The sequence below is a fragment of the Acomys minous genome (assembly GCF_964271855.1).
Source record: "Acomys minous genome assembly, chromosome: 6".
Lineage (NCBI taxonomy): Eukaryota > Metazoa > Chordata > Mammalia > Rodentia > Muridae > Acomys > Acomys minous.
The window spans coordinates 10,235,483-10,252,391 of record NC_140487.1 but is presented as its reverse complement, the minus strand read 5'-3'; the positions used below and the strand labels follow the sequence as shown (position 1 = coordinate 10,252,391).

Sequence of the window (16,909 nt, the reverse complement as noted above, 5' to 3'; positions counted from 1 at the left end):
ACCTCAGGAATACCTACTAGGCTCCCCGACTTTGTCAGAAAGCTCCTCTCCCAAGACCTGATAGCATCACACTCCATGCCAGGTGCTGCCTCTGCCCTTTCTGTTTCTCCTGCATTCCTTTAGCAGCCAGGCTATTCTCTTGTAAGTCACACTCCCGGTTCTAAAAATAACAGGAAATATCATTACCCTGCCTTTGTTACGCTACGTTTCCAGGTGACAAGCTTCAAAGATGATATTTTTATATGATTACCGGGAAGATTTGCATATTAAGTTTGGATCTTGAAAGTACACCTAGCATCTAGGTGGCAGGGCCAGATGCTGTTTCTCTGTGTAAACACATTTCCTCCCCTTTTGGCGACCTCTTTTATACAGATGCTGGGAAGCGGTGTGTTCGGGGCCTGGCTAGGCCCTCTATGATCCAGGAGTGACCTCCATCACGAATGGCAGTTTCAGGGCTTTTTTCTTAGAATGTGGAACGGGATGATTCAATTTGTATCACTACTCTTTAAAAGGGAGACAAGGAGAAAGACTTTTCCTCCGTCTGTAGATGAGTTCTTTTAAACACAAGAACAACAAGAGCACCACTAGGCTAATATATGAAGCTGTACACAGTCTTAAAAGATGAGGGGGACTGTGTTCCGGGAAGTGCTGTGGAGCTGCTCAGTGGGTCCAACTGGGGTTTGCCCAACACCCAGACTTCTTGTGATCCCAGACAGTAAGTTCTCCTTATTATTTAGCCATCCCCTGGTGGGGGGGGGTGCGTCTGGGGGCTGTCCCCAGGAGTTGAAAGTACCAAAGTTAGTTCTTGTTTGTGGATTAATGACAGATCTTAGCTGACAGTTCACTCTTTTACTAGCTTTGTAGCACATCTCCACTCCTGTTACTAGGTAGCGTGTTCAACACTTAGACTCGGGAGCTGGCTACCTCTACCCCTATTTGCAGGATTTATAGATTTTAAAAATCCAACCCTGAACTTTGAAAAATGGCAAAGCCCAATTGAAGCAGAGAAATTCAAGGAAGAAGACCTATGCCTCCAAATTCTCTTGAGTTCCTTGAGGTGAGAGTAAGGCATGGGACCGTACCCTGAGGATGGAGAATTCCAATATTCCGCTGTGATAACCCCACTGGTTTATTTCATACAGGCTTTCATGTAGTGCAGGCTGGCTTCTAGTTTACTGGGTAGCCAAGAGTGACCTTGAACTTCTGATTTCCTGTCCCCATAGGGTCACAGGTGTCTGCCAGCACACCCAGTTCCTTATGTGGCCCTGGGAATGGGCTCCAAGCTTTGCACAAGCACTCTACCAGCTGATCTTTATCCAGTCCTACAATAACATTATGAACCACAGCAACTTAACCACGCTTAGCCAAGAGAGTTAGTATTCCCACTCCACGGTTCTGAAAACCAAGGCCCAGTAAGGCCAATAAAATCTCTAGTCACCAGCTAGACAGGGGCAGAACTCCCAGATCTGTGGCCTTTCTAAGCAAACATACAAAATCCAAAATCACACTGGGATCTTCCTGAAACTGAATTATACACATGATACTCAAAAACTCACTTTATAATATTCGCAAATGCAAACTATATGAAGAGACCCAGATGACATCAGTGGGAAAATGGATATGTAAATTCTGTCACCTGGTCAAGGACGGTATTTTGTGGCTCTTTAAGTGATGAGGCAGGACAGTGCCTTATCCATGAAAGAAAGTCAAGTGCTGAAAACCAAATGCAGAACAATATATATGGTATGTGCCACTTTTTAAAGCTCTGCATATGTGTCCACACAGAGGAGGAAAGGAAAATGTTCTTTTACAATCCGGCTGTGGTCTGAGGAAATGCAGAGTCTGGCAAGAGAAGGGAAGACTCCATCTACTCTGTGTAGTAAAGTTACAGGAATCCAAGGACTGTTCCCTGGCAACTGGAGCACAGAGCAGTGGTTCTTGTTTCTGGCTGCACATTAAAATCACCTGGGGGATCATTTGCAGCCCCTTCCCAGGCTGAGTAAATCAGACCCTTGAGGGGGTGGGGCAGGCCCAGGACTTGACAGGGCTTACAATTCTCAGGTAATTCTAATTCGCAGCCTGTGCTGAGCTTGGCCGGACAGCAGTGCAGGAGAGGGGCTACAGAGTGGAGTCCTCGCTCCATTGCAGAACATGGGGGCCTGTGGAGGGCAGAGCCCCAAGAAATGCCTGTGGCAGGGTCAGGCACTGCATTTTTATGCACAGGGAGATCTTGTTATCTAATTATGGTTGTTTCCCACTCTGTGTTTCTAGGGCGTCTAAATCATGAGGAAAAAGAAATATCTCCACAAGTAAAGATCTCCTGTGGCTGCTTTGCAGAGAAGGAAAGATGGTGGCACCCAATGGTGTGAGACCCAAATCCAATGGCTGCGTGTGTTAGTAGGCCACACGAATGAGCTGACTGGTTGGTGGGGCACCCTGAGGTGTTCAGACATACGGGATAAAGAGCTAGGAGGCTCTCATGCACAGCTGGTGATGGAGGAACTGCTGACATTTTACTGGGATATACAAGAGTGAAAAAAAAAATCATATCAGAGAGGACCAATAGTGTATAATTTATGGTTAAGTCTTTCATAATATATCTAAATACTTCAACCAAGTATGGATTTAAAAAGAAAAAACTAGCAGGAAGAAACTTGACAGGGTTTGTAATGTGAACAGTACACTGAGTGCTGTGATGAAGTGCTGTGTAGGTAAGCTGCAGCTCATCCATCCGCAAACTCTCTCCATCACTCCATGTTTGAGCATTGTTCATGCGTGTGGTCGGGTCTATGATATTTGTGTCCATACTGTACACTACAGACTTTCTCTGGTCATTATTCCCTAGTCAATATCACATGACAACTATGAGTCACCTAAATTGTCAAGTGATATAACAAAGCTAATTTAAGGGTGTGTGTGTGCGTGTGCATGTGTGTGTGTGTGTGTGTGTGTGTGTGTGTGTGTATGTATGTATGTTTGTATGTATGTGGGCATATGGTGTGCAAATGTTACACTATTTTACATAAGCGATTTAAACATCTCAGATTTGAAAACCCACAGATGACCCAGAAGCTGTTAACTGTACAGTCAGGTGCAAAAACGTCCTAGAGTGGAATTTTACTATCCAATACCACAACCCTGCCTTCATGAGGGATGGATGCTCGTAGAATACAGAGCTAGCTGTGGAGCTAGAGCTGTGGCGTGGAGATCTAGCATCATGTCCTCCTACCCTGCACACACATGTTCCTAGATGCCCTATTTTCCCTTTGTCTGACCATCCTTTCTCTCTGCTTGTAGTACATTCCTAACTCCTTTAAGGTTCACAGAGGATGCATTTTCTGAATTCTTGCATGTCTAAGAAGTCTTACTTCAGCCTTCACATTTGATTAATAGCTTGGCTGGGTATAGAATTCTGGATTGGAAACAATTTTCTCTCAAGTTCGAAGATGTAGCCCTGTAGGCTTTTAGCCTCCAGTGGTCCAGACAGTGACTGTGGCATCTCACTGATTCTTTAATATGGATGATTTTTTGGCCTTTGCTCCACTTTTTTTTTCTGTGCATGAAAACTTCTAGAATCTTTCCTGTGTTTTTGGTGTTCCAAAATATCACACCTCAGGAATTTTCCCCCATTAATCCTCCCTGACAGTTATCATATTCTTTGAGACTTCAATGCTGAAATCTTGTCTTTAATATCTGCCTTTCTGCATTTCCCATAGTCTTTATGACACTGTAATTAGCTCACAGACCTTGTAAATCTATCCTCTATGCCATTTTAATTTTAATTTTTTTCTTAAAGAATTTTCTTCCTTCTTTCTTAGGGGAAAATGCATTTAAGTAACATTTCTGGTTCTGTAGTCCCCCCCTCCCCACTCCATTTTTTGCTCCCTAGAGTAGGAAAACTGACTTATCCAACTGGTGAGTTTGAAGGAAGGTCTAAGGGCTTTTCCTTCCTTGTTTGGCAGGATCTGTTAGCCTATTAAGAATGCACACTATGGCCGACCCTCACAAAGCAGCCATGATCTCCTCAGTGAGCTTCAAGGCCTGGCCTTTGAAAGGTCTGGAAAGTCCACATTCTGTGGTTTATATAGAGCCCCCATCACTTGGTGTAAGCTTTTCCCAGCCAGCAATGAAATTGAAATTTGTTTCATCTATCTGCTCATTTGGTTCCTGGTTTCAAGCCTGTGAGAAATGGAGACTTTGTGAACCTCCTTAAACTCCATTTATCATTTGGGTTTTTAGTTTTACTTTTGGGAGCGATTTTTTTTAGCTTCCTTTTCCAACTTCTTGTTCTCTTGTCACCACTATTTCAAGGCTCCCACTTTTATTTACAGATGCTACTATTTTATTGAGTCTCCTTGAGAAGACTGATCAGACTTTGTAAACCTTTCTCCTCTTACCCCCCTAAATTACTGATTTTAATTTGGGAGTCATTTTCCATCTTATTGCACAGACTTTTCCACTGCTCAGTTTCTCACTTTTTTTAAAGCTATGTGTACACACTGTTTTCTACTTTTGCTATCTTCATTTTGTAGAAGAATGAATTGCAGTCATTTTCTCTCCCGTACAAGATGGACAGCTTCATTCACAATCTCACATCAACACCACCATATAGCTAGGTCTCCATTTCTCTGTTGTCTCTTGACATCTCTCCTGAAGCCTCTAACGCTCTCCTCCTTCCTTTGGGATTCACTGAGGGTCACTGGGAGAATCCTATGTTAGGCATCTCCGGTCAATCACAGGGCACTCATGGATCTTTACATCACCGTGCTGGTCACATGACTCTTGATGCCTCCTCTGCCACCGCATGTCTGAATCCCATCTGAGTTTTACTCTGAGGTGCCCTGTGACTACAATCTTGCTCCAGTGCTACAGCTAATTTTAAAAGGACAGAAGAAATAGAGATTTCCTAAGGACAGAAACACTTATTTTTGGTGTTTAGCACTAGTACAAAGAACATTTTTAGATCAATATATTAACTTTTTCCCCTAACATTTCTACTTAGCATTGCCTTCATGGAAGCCTTAAATATTTGATTTTGAGCATTTTTAAGTTTTCAAAAATTTTTTTACTTAGAATCTATTCTACTTTTAGAATTTAATATTTTAAACTCCCTTGAGAAAAAGGAATGCTAGATGTTAGCAGGCTACATCACAGAGACAAAATCCTGAATGTTAAAAGAACCATAGAAGGAAGGATTTGCGTGCATCGTGTAGAAGGGCCTATTTTTTCATTTCTTTGCTCAGGCTGCTTTCAGAGTATAAAGAACAAGCGCAGCACTCATTAGATTCTTATTTTATGTCAGGCCACGGTAAGCGTTTTAGCGGGGCTATTTTACTCAACCAACACAAACATATAAGGTATTATCATTACCCCCCCCCCACCTCTCTCTCTCTCTCTCTCTCTCTCTCTCTCTCTCTCTCTCTCTCTCTCTCTCTCACACACACACACACACACACACACACACACACAGAGGGAGATCTGCCGCAGTAAGGGAGATGTGTAGGCAGGCAATATATGACACCCGTTAACTCCCTCCATAGTTTCCTCATCCTGGGATCTGCGAAGCCCTGGGTAAATCCTACACTTTTCTACATGGAATGCCCGCATCTTTTGTTATGCTCTGAATAAGAAGTATTTTGCCAACCTCTCAAGGAGGTTTGCTATGTCAGCCTTTATGAAAACAGCAGAGGGAACTGCTAGGGTGACCTCCTCAGATCTTCTTAAATAATATAATAATATTCTTAGCATGCATTTTGCCAAGTTTACAAATGCCTGAATTGTGTTATACTAATTATTTTCCAACCCGAAAAAAAAAAGACCATCTACTTTATACAAAAAAAATATTTGCCAATGATCAGCCAGCATTGACTTAGAAATCAAATATAGAATTTATTTTAGGTCTCTACATGGTTAGCTTATAAACTGAATCATCTCAAGGTGTGTTAGTGCTGCAGTTTTTAGTTAGTTGTATTCCACAAAGCAGCTAACATATTTTGGGTCCTATCGGTTTTCCTGAGGAAACACACATTAAAAACACATTATTTAATTTCCAGATTGGCTTAGAGCCAAACGCATTTATTACCAATTAAACCCTTTTGACAGGACCACATCTCTAAGATAGGAGTTACTGAACACTGAAACAATTTATACCCTTCAACTGTGCATGCACTGGAACTCGGGGAGCAAAGAATGTTTATTAGAAAACGCGCACTGGGTTAGCGTATGCAAACACTTATTAAGTTCAATAAGGCACTGCGATTTCTTCAGTTCTGTCATCTCTTAAAGCAGTGACTGTAGGTGGGCTTGCTCAGCTGGAAAATATAAGGTGTGGAATTTGTATTTGTGGGCCTTAGCATCGCCATTGACGAACCATGTATACAATAATTCTAGCTGGCAAATGATGCAGGGCTAGGACACATTTGCTAATAATAGAACTCTGACGGAACTGAAATAATTTTGTTAAGAGTTATCCTCTGTTTGAGAACTTTAATTTTGGTTGGGTTCAGAGTCATATGATATAAGGAGACCTATAGTTTATCAAATGCATACTGATTTGGGATTAATGAGACAGAGGCTGGCGCTTACTCCGAGTTTTTAAAATCTGAGTTTTTAATGTTCTGAACGAAGGAAGTCAACTGGAAAACACAGATCTGCTGGCTGAACTTTGTGCCCTATAAAGATGCTGCTGTTGTTACAGGGAAGGTCAGAATGAAGAGGAAGTGAACACAGTTTGGCTCCGCAGTACAGTTTGGTTTTATCCCTTCCTTGTCTATTGATATTTCGTACTTTTAAAGAGTGGGACTTCTTTTTCATCATATTCCAGTTCCCTGAAGGAGGATCCATGATTTGTTTATTACCTACTTCAAGTGATATTAGGGGTTCTATTTTTTGATATCTTTATTAGAGCTTAGATTTTTGCTTTAAGGTTCTGCCTACAAGCTATCCAACACTGATTTTTATGTTGACTATGGAGGCATTTCCTGTGGGTGAACCTACATGTCTGCTGGGGCCCATCTCTCTAGTAGGCCACCCGCAGGGCCTTAGTGCTCTCTTATCAGTCTTTAACCAGTGCTCCTTTGAGCAGAATGCTGGAGTCTCTCCTTCACTGGAGAAAGTCCTGCCCTACAAAATGCTGTGTACTAACTGAAGTAGGATTTTCAGATCATTTCAATTAGTAAATACAGTCCATTTGTGTGCTGACTCTGCCTATTATAGCCATGTCTTCTCATACGCATTCTCATAACAATGGCGCCTAAGTGTTAGGTTTTCTTGACACCTGGTGCATGGGTGTGACCGATGCTAGTCAGGGAGCCGGCCCAAGGCTGTGTTCAGCTACTAGAGACTCTTGCTTATTGCTCCAGTCAAGGGGACATCTCTAGCTAGAAACTGCTCATAATTACTACAGACAATATTAACCTTTATCAATGTATTTGATATTTATCTATACCTGTTTGCTTAATTTATCTATTATCTATTGATAAATACAGATATTTGATATTTATATATTTATATATCAGCATAGTTACTACATGCTCTATTTATAATTAATTAATATCAGAAAGCAAACTATATACATATTTTGTTTGTTTGTTTTTGTTGTTTTGAGACAGGGTTTCTCTGTATTATCAAGGCTGTCCTGAACTCGCTTTGTAGAGTAGGCTGGCCTCGAACTCACAGTGATCCACTTGCCTCTGCCTCCCAAGTGCTGGGATAAAGGCATGTGCCACCACACCCAGCAGAAAGCAAGTAGAACAGTCCTAGTTTTATACTTAAAACTAGTCTTAAAATTCAAGCAGCTAAAAGAAATCTTGTAATTTTGCTAATAAATCTATTTTTAATTATTAATTCAAATATATTATAAAAAGTTTGAACTTTGATAGCCATTAATCTTTCAAAGTAGACTAAAAGGAATTGAAAAAATGCATAAAATTGAACTAAATTATTGAGTGCCTTTCCAGTAACATTGAAATGTCTCCGCACAGTACTTAAGGATCTCTAGATGTAGCAAAAATACTTGTCCAGCTTTTGCTTCATTTACTCTGTCAGTGGCTTCTCTATAGAACCCTGGTCATCCTCACCTTTATATCTCACATTCCATTAACCCTGAAGGGTGTTTCTCTATGGAAAATCTCTTATCTCTAGCTTGTAGGGTGTGTGTGTGTGTGTGTGTGTGTGTGTGTGTGTGTGTGTGTGTGAGAGAGAGAGAGAGAGAGAGAGAGAGAGAGAGAGAGAGAGAGAGAGAGAGAGAGAGAGAGAAAGATCTCCTCAGCTAACAGACCCTACTCTGCTGTGCACTACTTGGTGCAGCTTGTCTTGTACCTAAATGCCACCATCTTTCCGACTAAAAGATAGTTTCCTGTGGTCATGCTCTTTCCTTTTCATATTTTTTTCTTATCTAACTCAATACTGTCAAATGTGTTTCCCCAGGGAGCTTTGGGAAGTTCTCTTTTCAACTAAGAGCAGCCCAGTGACACACAGTGCGCTTTCAGACTTGCAGTGTCATTCGTTGACATTCCGTAAATCTCTTCCATGAGATCAAGTTGTTTAAGCTGAGCTCACAATGACCCGTGGCATGTTTTCACCACTAAGACATCTTCCTGTTAAGAGCGATTGCTCCCTAGGAGTCTTTTTTGTTTAAAAAAAAAAATCAGGTGTCCTCAGGTATGTGGAGTTATGTCTGGTCTTTAGTCCTATTCCATTCATCAACATTTCTGTTTTTATTACTATAATGTTGTAATATTTTATTACAACACCATGTTTTTAAATTTTTTATTAATTTATTCATATTACATCTCAATTGTTATCACATCCCTTGTATCCTCCCATTCCTCCCTCCCTCCCATTTTCCCCTTACTCCCCTCCCCTGTGACTGTGACTGAGGGGGACCTCCTCCCCCTGTATATGCTCATAGGGTATCAAGTCTCTTCTTGGTAGCCTGCTATCCTTGCTCCAAGTGCCACCAGGCCTCCCCATCCAGGGGACGTGGTCTAATGGGGCACCAGAGTTTGTGTGAAAGTCAAACCCCACTCTCCACTCAACTGTGAAGAATGTCCTGTCCATTGGCTAGATATGGGTAGGGGTTCGAAGTTTACTGCCTGTATTGTCTTGCAGATATGGGCCCAGGGGTCCTGCACCATGGTTTTTTTTTTTAATTTATTTTTTTTTACTATAACATTGTAGTACAGCTTAAAATCAAGGATGATGATAGACACAACAGGGGTGAGCACAAAGTTCCCCCTCCAGCTTAGGAGGTGTTTGCAGCTGATAGCTGCCTGGAGAGGTAAAATCAGTTTTCCTAAATGTAGTGACACTGGGTCTATCAAGCACACTCCGGGGAAGGCCGCAAACTTAGGAGTAGCTGACAGAGACAAAGTGGCCTCGATATTTTGTGTTATTTTGTTATTGTTGTTGGCTTTTTTGGTGTTGATTTGGTTTCATTCTTTTAAGGGAGAGAAAATACAAGTTGGGTGGGTAGGGTGGGGAAGGAATTGGAGGAGTGGAATTTATGATCAAAGTAGATGGCATGAAAAAAATTTAAAATAAAAAGATGAAATAAAAACAACGAATTACCTCAAGCTCATTGTAGAAAGTCTGAGATGAAGCTACACAAGGGAAAATGTCATTAGCAAAGCTACCTTCCAAGGACAGCTGTTGCTTTTTAGTTTTTTAAAAAATATACAAATACTATTTGTTTTTCTAAAAATTCAGAACTAGAGACAATATAGAAATCTGGATATGTGCCTAAAGGTAAACACACTCTGTTTGAACCTCAAGCCTAGAATCTCATCCTCGTGTGACCCTGGGTTAGTCATCTTATCTCCTTCAGGGCAACTTATCAACTGAAAATTAGAAATATTCATACTACTTGTTATTTCTATTAAGATTTAGGAAGGCAGTATTATAAAACACTTTATAAAATAGCAGAGCCCTGTATGTCTAATTAGTGCATTCTTTTGTACAGAAAATGAGTCTGTAGACAGAGTAAGAGATTATGCCCTAGGTAACAGTTCCTGTTGAGTTTTGGCCAGCTTCTCTTACCTGAATTATAAATAATGTTGACTCCGCTAATGGGATAGAAACCGAGAACTTATTACAGTGAGAAGTCTCAGCCATTTGCTCCACATATTTTATGTAACATTACAGCTGATAAAACCAGTGAGAAAGTCACTGCCATTTTGAGATGAGCACTAAGGTGGGTCTGATATTGAATTCCATCTTCTTCCTGCTTTCAGTATTGGAAACATGTTTTCAAAATATTAAAACAAAAACAAAAACAAAAAGCTGGGCGGTGGTGGCGCACGCCTTTAATCCCAGCACTCAGGAGGCAGAGGCAGGCGGATAGCTGTGAGTTCGAGGCCAGCCTGGTCTACAAAGTGAGTCCAGGACAGTCAAGGCTACACAGAGAAACTCTGTCTTGAAATACCAAAAAAAAAAAAAAATCAAAATATTAAAAAAATTCTGTTATGGAAATTCATATTTTAATGGAAATTTCTTGAGTTATTGAAGAACAGTATTTGATTAGATTGATATTCTAATTCAGATTCTCTTAAGAAAGTTGAATGAACTCATGATTATATCTTCTTACAAAATAATAGAATAATTTAAAATCTCTTTGCAAGCTCATGAAAGAGAACAAATGGTGGCTCTCGATGAGGTAAACTTTGCTGGCCATTCACCACATCTTATCTTAATATAGATTGCAAGTCTTCATAATGTGCCCTCGTCAGACTTACAAAGAGCAGCCTGGATATGCGGTGAAAGAACATTCTTATGCCTGGTGAACTGACTTCCTATTCTATTTGGAACCAGGAAACTCGACCCAATGAAAGGCAAATCTCAAGTGAACATAAAAGAAGAAAAACAGTGATAAGTCTATTTAAAATGGCTAAAATGAATGATAATGCAGATTTAGATGGTATTACAAAATAAAAACACATGAGGGTGCTCTATCCAGCTGTCATAATAAATTAATAAATTAATTAAACTTTAGTTATTGGGGGAAATTGAGATGGAAATTGGGGTAAACGTGGACAGCAGTGTTGGGTTGTTACTTAGCATTGGCGAAACAGACATGTCTTGGGAAAGATGACTTTTCTTTCAATTAAAATATATTATCCCTCCCCCTCACACACCATTACTCTCAGTTTTTAAAAGTATCTGGTGCTCATATTAGACAATTTGGAAAATGCTGAAAAGCAATAGAAGAAAACAAAACAAAAACAGCAACAACAACAAAACAAAAGACCTGAGCTCATGTTGCTGTCAACCCTGGTAGAATGGGGTTTTCTAGAACTGGACCAGCTGGAGACTTTGCTCAGGAGGGCTGCTCTCAAACATGAGCCCAGCCTAGTCTCATTTTGATTGCACGGATCTTCTGCTGGCAAGAAGAGGGAGTAGGAGCTGGAGGTCTGATGACCGCAAGAGGAGAATTAGAGACGCATGTTTATCTCAACACTTTGCTCTCATTAAAGTTCATATTCACTGACGTCACACCTCTCCTTGAGAAAGTCTGCCCACCCACCATTAATTAAATCCACGTTTTAAGAAGTTAGTGTGTGCACTTTTATCCCAATCAAAAGTAGCCTCCTACGTTTCATGGAGAAGGCAGGAGAATGTCTGAGGCCCGACAGATGTTCACCTCTATGCAGTGAACAAATCATGTGATTTGCATTAAAACAGTGGTTTACGAAGGACCTAGCATATAATAGCTAAGATATGTCGCTTTGAAGATTAGAGCTATTCAGTGTCTAATGATCTACTATAAAAACTTAACATATATTTTAATAAGTTGACATTCTTTTGGATACAATGTAATGACATATCGCCCAAGTTTCCAAATAAAGAGATCCAGTTAATATATCCCATTCAAATATTTAAGCAGTGTATCCTATCCAAGCTACCACACTTTATAACTTACTTGTGTTCTGTTGATGTCCAAACAAAGGTTAGTATAGATTGTTTTTATGTAAATCATTGCACAAACAATAATTACAAATTGTAGGATTGCACAACCATAGTCTATATTCTTGGCAGTGGTCATTATAAATTTTCAACTTCATGCAAATAAAGAATGTTAATATTTAAGTTAAAAAAGGTGCTATTTGTAAACAGCTCAGCCGCACTCATGCTACTTCATGTGCTAAGAGTCCCCTTTCCCCAACTTCTTTTAAATTATATTTGCTCTTCTCAAGAGCCTCGTAAGAAGATTTCACTCAAATAGATCTGTATTCTTTTTCTATGCTTCTTCATATCAGTCCCTCCTGCATACCTCCCCATTTTATGCTGATCTTTCTTTACAAATTAATATAAGGCATATTTAGTGTTTTATTGATAAAAGACAAATTAGGGCTATCTGTTTCCTTTGGCAAGTAGATTTTCTTACAGTGGTTCAGATCAAATATTTGTTTATCCCAAGAAGTATCTGCTTTCTACCCAAAGGCACAAATAACAAGATTCTGTTTTCTTTGTTATTCAGGTCGAGCCACCACCTAAACGGTCCCTCCTCATTCATGTATCTAAACACCGACATCAAAGCAGTTTAGTCCTAGGTTGAAGTCCCCTGGCCTAAGCGTTAAGCCCAAGTTCTAGTCCTGACTTTTGTGCTGACTCTTGGTGAGTACCTCGGGACTTTCAACATCCTCATCCACCAAATGGGTGGTTGAAGGTGATTGTAGACTAAATTCCTGTGGACTATGAGGGTGGCTCTTCAGGATGAAAGGAGAAGGATTTTTCTTTAGTTCTTCTAATCAGCCAGTACAAAACAAAACAAAACAAACAAAGAATTGGAAGCTTTATGCTAGTGCTGGGTCTGGCTCCAAAAGAGAGTACCTCTGAATTTAGGAGAAGCCAACTCACCAGGCCTGGTGAGTTGCTCTCGTGAAACATCTGGGAGAAGATGCTCTGAGCATTGATGGTCCATACAAGTATTCAAGAGGCTATTGCTTTGTGGGATGAAGAACTATCTGGCAGATGTACCTCCTGCCTGGATTCTACACTATCTAGCAGAAACCATAAAATACCTGACTCACCACACTGCTCAAAGCAATGGGTGGACTTCTTGAGCTCACTGTGGGAAGAAGGTGGGGCACAGGTGATGATGTCTCAGCCATGTTGCTGGGACTCTGTAGAACAAGTGGCCCTGGGCTGAGAATCACTAAGAAGCTGGGGCTACAGAGCCTTTAGCCAGCTAGGAAAGCTTAAGGCCTGTCTCAGTGGGTCCTCACATGAGCAAGAGAGCAGTCCATACCTTCCGTCCAGCTCTGTTGTTGTGAAGGTTCATCAGGGCTCTGGCGTCCTTCCCTTTCCTTTCCTTGGCATCTACAAATGCACGGGCGAACTTGATCCCATAATCAATGTTGTCACTACAGCCACCCCAGTCGAAGGTGCCTTTGCTGTCCTTGGCACTCCCTTTCTTCTTTGGATCACAGGAACAGGATTTTAACTCTCCTTGGCTACAGGCCCTGGTGATGGCAAATACAACTCCAGCTGAGGAGATGGCGTAAACAAAGGCAGATTCCCGACTACCTGAAACAAAAATGCTTTTCTTAAAAGTGGTCAGAGAGCTTCTCTCCAGTTTTATGCATTGTTTTCATAAGGCAAACTGCTTGGTATTTCATCTTTTATGGTGTTCTAGGAGTCCTTTCTAGATCTCATGTTCTTTCTCTAATATACATCACTTATGTTTAATGTAGGATTTGGTCCATTTAACTATCTATCGGCCAACTCTTCCTAAATACACAGTAGAAAAGATAAAAGATAGCCTTGCTCCTAGGTTCAGCAAATCACATTCACCTCAAGCCCTAGATGTCCCAGAAGAGCAGAGCTGGCATGAGTCATCTTAGTTTCACTGAATTCTTCAGTTCTATCATTCATTCCATTGTAAGGTTTAGGAGTCATGATATCACAACTTGGAAAAAAAAGTCTGTCAAGATAGACACTGTTGCGTGCGGTTATAGTCTTGGCTCCTCCAGAGGCTGGGCTGGAAGAGTGCTTGAACCCAAGGGTTGGGGGCCAGAACAAACAAACACATGCCCAAACTTCTAGACCTTACTGAGGACACTACGGCAAACTGAACTTACCATCAGTGAAACCCAGATATGAAAGAAATGTTGGGGCCAGGGTGAGAGGAGAATTCAGTCAGCCACCAGCCCCTGGCGTTAACACTGGGGAGCTGGCTTGCCATCGGCTTTCACAAGCAATTGAAAGAGTGTTGAAAGTGACATGCAATAGCCTTGTGTTGCAAACTGTGTCCAACTCCTGAGGTGATTTTCCTTTCTTTTGGAACACCTGCACTAATCATGGGTATGGGTCAGAGACAGTGCAAAGCTTTTGCTTTGGTTTTTCTGGAAGGAAACAAATTTACCGCCTATAATTAGACTTGGGCAAGAACCCTTTGGGGGCTTTCTTAGACTTGTTCTTTATTAGACAGCAGCCTACTCTCACTTGCAGGCTGAGAGGCACATATTTCAGTGCAGTAACTACATTAAATTATTTTAATAATCTGTAGTAACTCATAACACGGCGTTGTGGTAGAGTGACAGATATAAGGCTCTTTAGGGTCTGTGTGCACCTCATTTTTCAAGTGGAACTGTATTTCTTTGTTATTAGCATGGGTTTTTATTAATGGTGCTGCAGCAAATATATTAACAATCAAAATAGAAGCTGGACAAGCTAATGCCAATGCAAGGCAGAAAGCAGAGAACGTTCAGCGATTCAGTCTGTCAAGACCAGTGTAACTTTTTGAACCACACACCTGGGAGAACAAGCTGCTTTTTCCGCATTGAAGCCTTGCTCATTTTCATGTGTCACTCATTGCTACAGCTTACTGTGCATCTCTTGCAAAATTCGCTTTGCTGGTCTCCTTATTCAAAACCATTAAAAATCTACAAGAATATTAAATGGCACTTATCTCAGCCTTTCAGGAATATCTCCCTATAAAACTCTAGCCATCAGAAAGGGAACCAATTATTTCCAGGGACAATTGCTTAGATGAATATTTGCTACAGGTAGCAAGGAATGCTCTTGAGCAAAGACTGTAGGCTCATAGGAACTGTTTCAAAAGTCCCAGCTAATGCTATAAGGATAACGCATAGGTGAAAAGAATTGAGAAGTGGTGACTGATATGGCTTAATTTTATCTACTGGCTTTTGGATAAATAACAATTTCATTATGTATTAATTTATATAGTTTTGAAAAATTCCTTGCTGACAGTTGTCAATTTTATCATTGAAAGTCTAGTTTGGAATCCAGTGTTCATATTTACAGATGTATATATGATATTATATGAATATATATGAGAAATGATCATACATGCTTAATGTATTTACCAGTAATATTATAGTTTGAGCAAGACGTTTTGTAAGTGAGGAAAAGCATGGAAGATGTGGATTACAGCAAGTTAGGAACACAGAATTTGAATGCACCAGAGAGGTGCTTGAGATGAAAATTCAAACCTCGTATAACTGGTAAACAACTCCATTGATTTGCTCACTCAAACCAAAATAATAGTAATTTTCTATAATTCTAAAAAAAGTTTTCCAAAGAAAAACATCATCTTTCTAAATATTTGTTATTTGTCAAACACATCCACTAATGTCTGGATGTTTATTTAAACAAAATTGTTGCACATGGCTCTTTGTTTGGTCTCCAGATGTTGCGGTGTCATCCAGATATGGACTTAAGATGTTTTCAGCTAAGGGCTTTGGATGATTCACTACGATGTTATGTGTGAAGTAGTAGCACATTTCAAGACCTGGCTTCATAACAAAACAACACTTGATCATGGGCTTCTCAGGAAAAAAAAATGATTCGTTTTCAGGTCATCGAAATTGAAATCAAATCCCGATCTAAATGGTGATGTGGACACTTCTGGTGTGCTACTGTTGAAGCTACCATCGTTTTAGGAGGGAGATGAAGGGAGCAACTGGGCACATAGGCAAGTCACACAGTTGGGGAGAAAAGACATGGAGCTGGAGTTTCTTCAGGGTCTTGGATTGTCTAACTCCTTTCAAATATGCATTCTTTTATCCTCTAGTTTTCTTTCTTGTCTTTTTTTGTCTTTTCTTGTTCTTGAAACTTACACGGATGAACACTAATCTCTTTTTGTTTTTTTAAAGCCTGCTCTAGAATTTGCAGAGGTATCTACTTGAAAGACTATGTTTGGGTTTTTCCTCTACCCACGAAAGAGTAAATTGTATATGTTTTTAAAAGTTCTTCTGGTTTACTCTGGAACTCTAGGTCACACTGGGCAAGTGTTCTCCACTTCCCTGTAACCATGGGGCCTTTTTGGAGCAACGGTGATCTTGATACAGCAATGTTACCCTTCACTGTATCTTCCATGATCATCTAAAAGGACATTTAGGTTTCTAACAGGGTCCTCCACAACTCTGGATTGAAATTCCCCTCTAAGTAATTAACTGTAAGACATCTCTGGATTACTTCATTGGAATTTCGTGAATATTATTTCCAGGAGAAGCTGCTGGTAGGCCAAATCCAGCCCTCTGCAAAACAATACAAAATCATCACTGACAGTTTTGGGATCAGCAGAGATGTCGAGGAAGGAGTTGGCCTTCTGGCAAGAGTGGAAAGAAATCATGTGATGTGAGGGTTTTTATGTTTTGAGCATCAGCTGCAGGAAGTACCATCCAGAGTCCCTTATTTACCCGAGGCCTCAGATCCTAATCAGTTAGTTCAGTTTTCTCCCTTCACCACCTCTTCTCTTCCAGTGACCCTGCAAAGGAGTATTCTATGAATGACCCCTCAGTTTTGGAAGAGATGCCATCTTTTGGATTCTCTCTTGAAGCTGCTTCCTTATAAGTTAGCGGCATGACTCAGCAAGACTAGGCTGAGGCTGAGCTGACTCTCTGGAACCCACAGTGACAAGAAAAAAAAAAACAAATTCAGAAACTCC

The 16,909-nt window shown here is 40.5% G+C and overlaps 1 protein-coding gene across 1 annotated transcript in view; it reads right to left on the bottom strand.

Moving 5' to 3' along the window:
* WNT2 (Wnt family member 2) overlaps positions 1 to 16,909 on the bottom strand; it is a 43,778-nt gene that overhangs the window by 22,534 nt on the left and 4,335 nt on the right. The window contains exon 3 of the mRNA XM_084786060.1: positions 13,247 to 13,524. Coding sequence (XP_084642186.1) covers positions 13,247 to 13,524 — 278 coding nt within the window. The remainder of the gene's footprint in view (positions 1 to 13,246; positions 13,525 to 16,909) is intronic.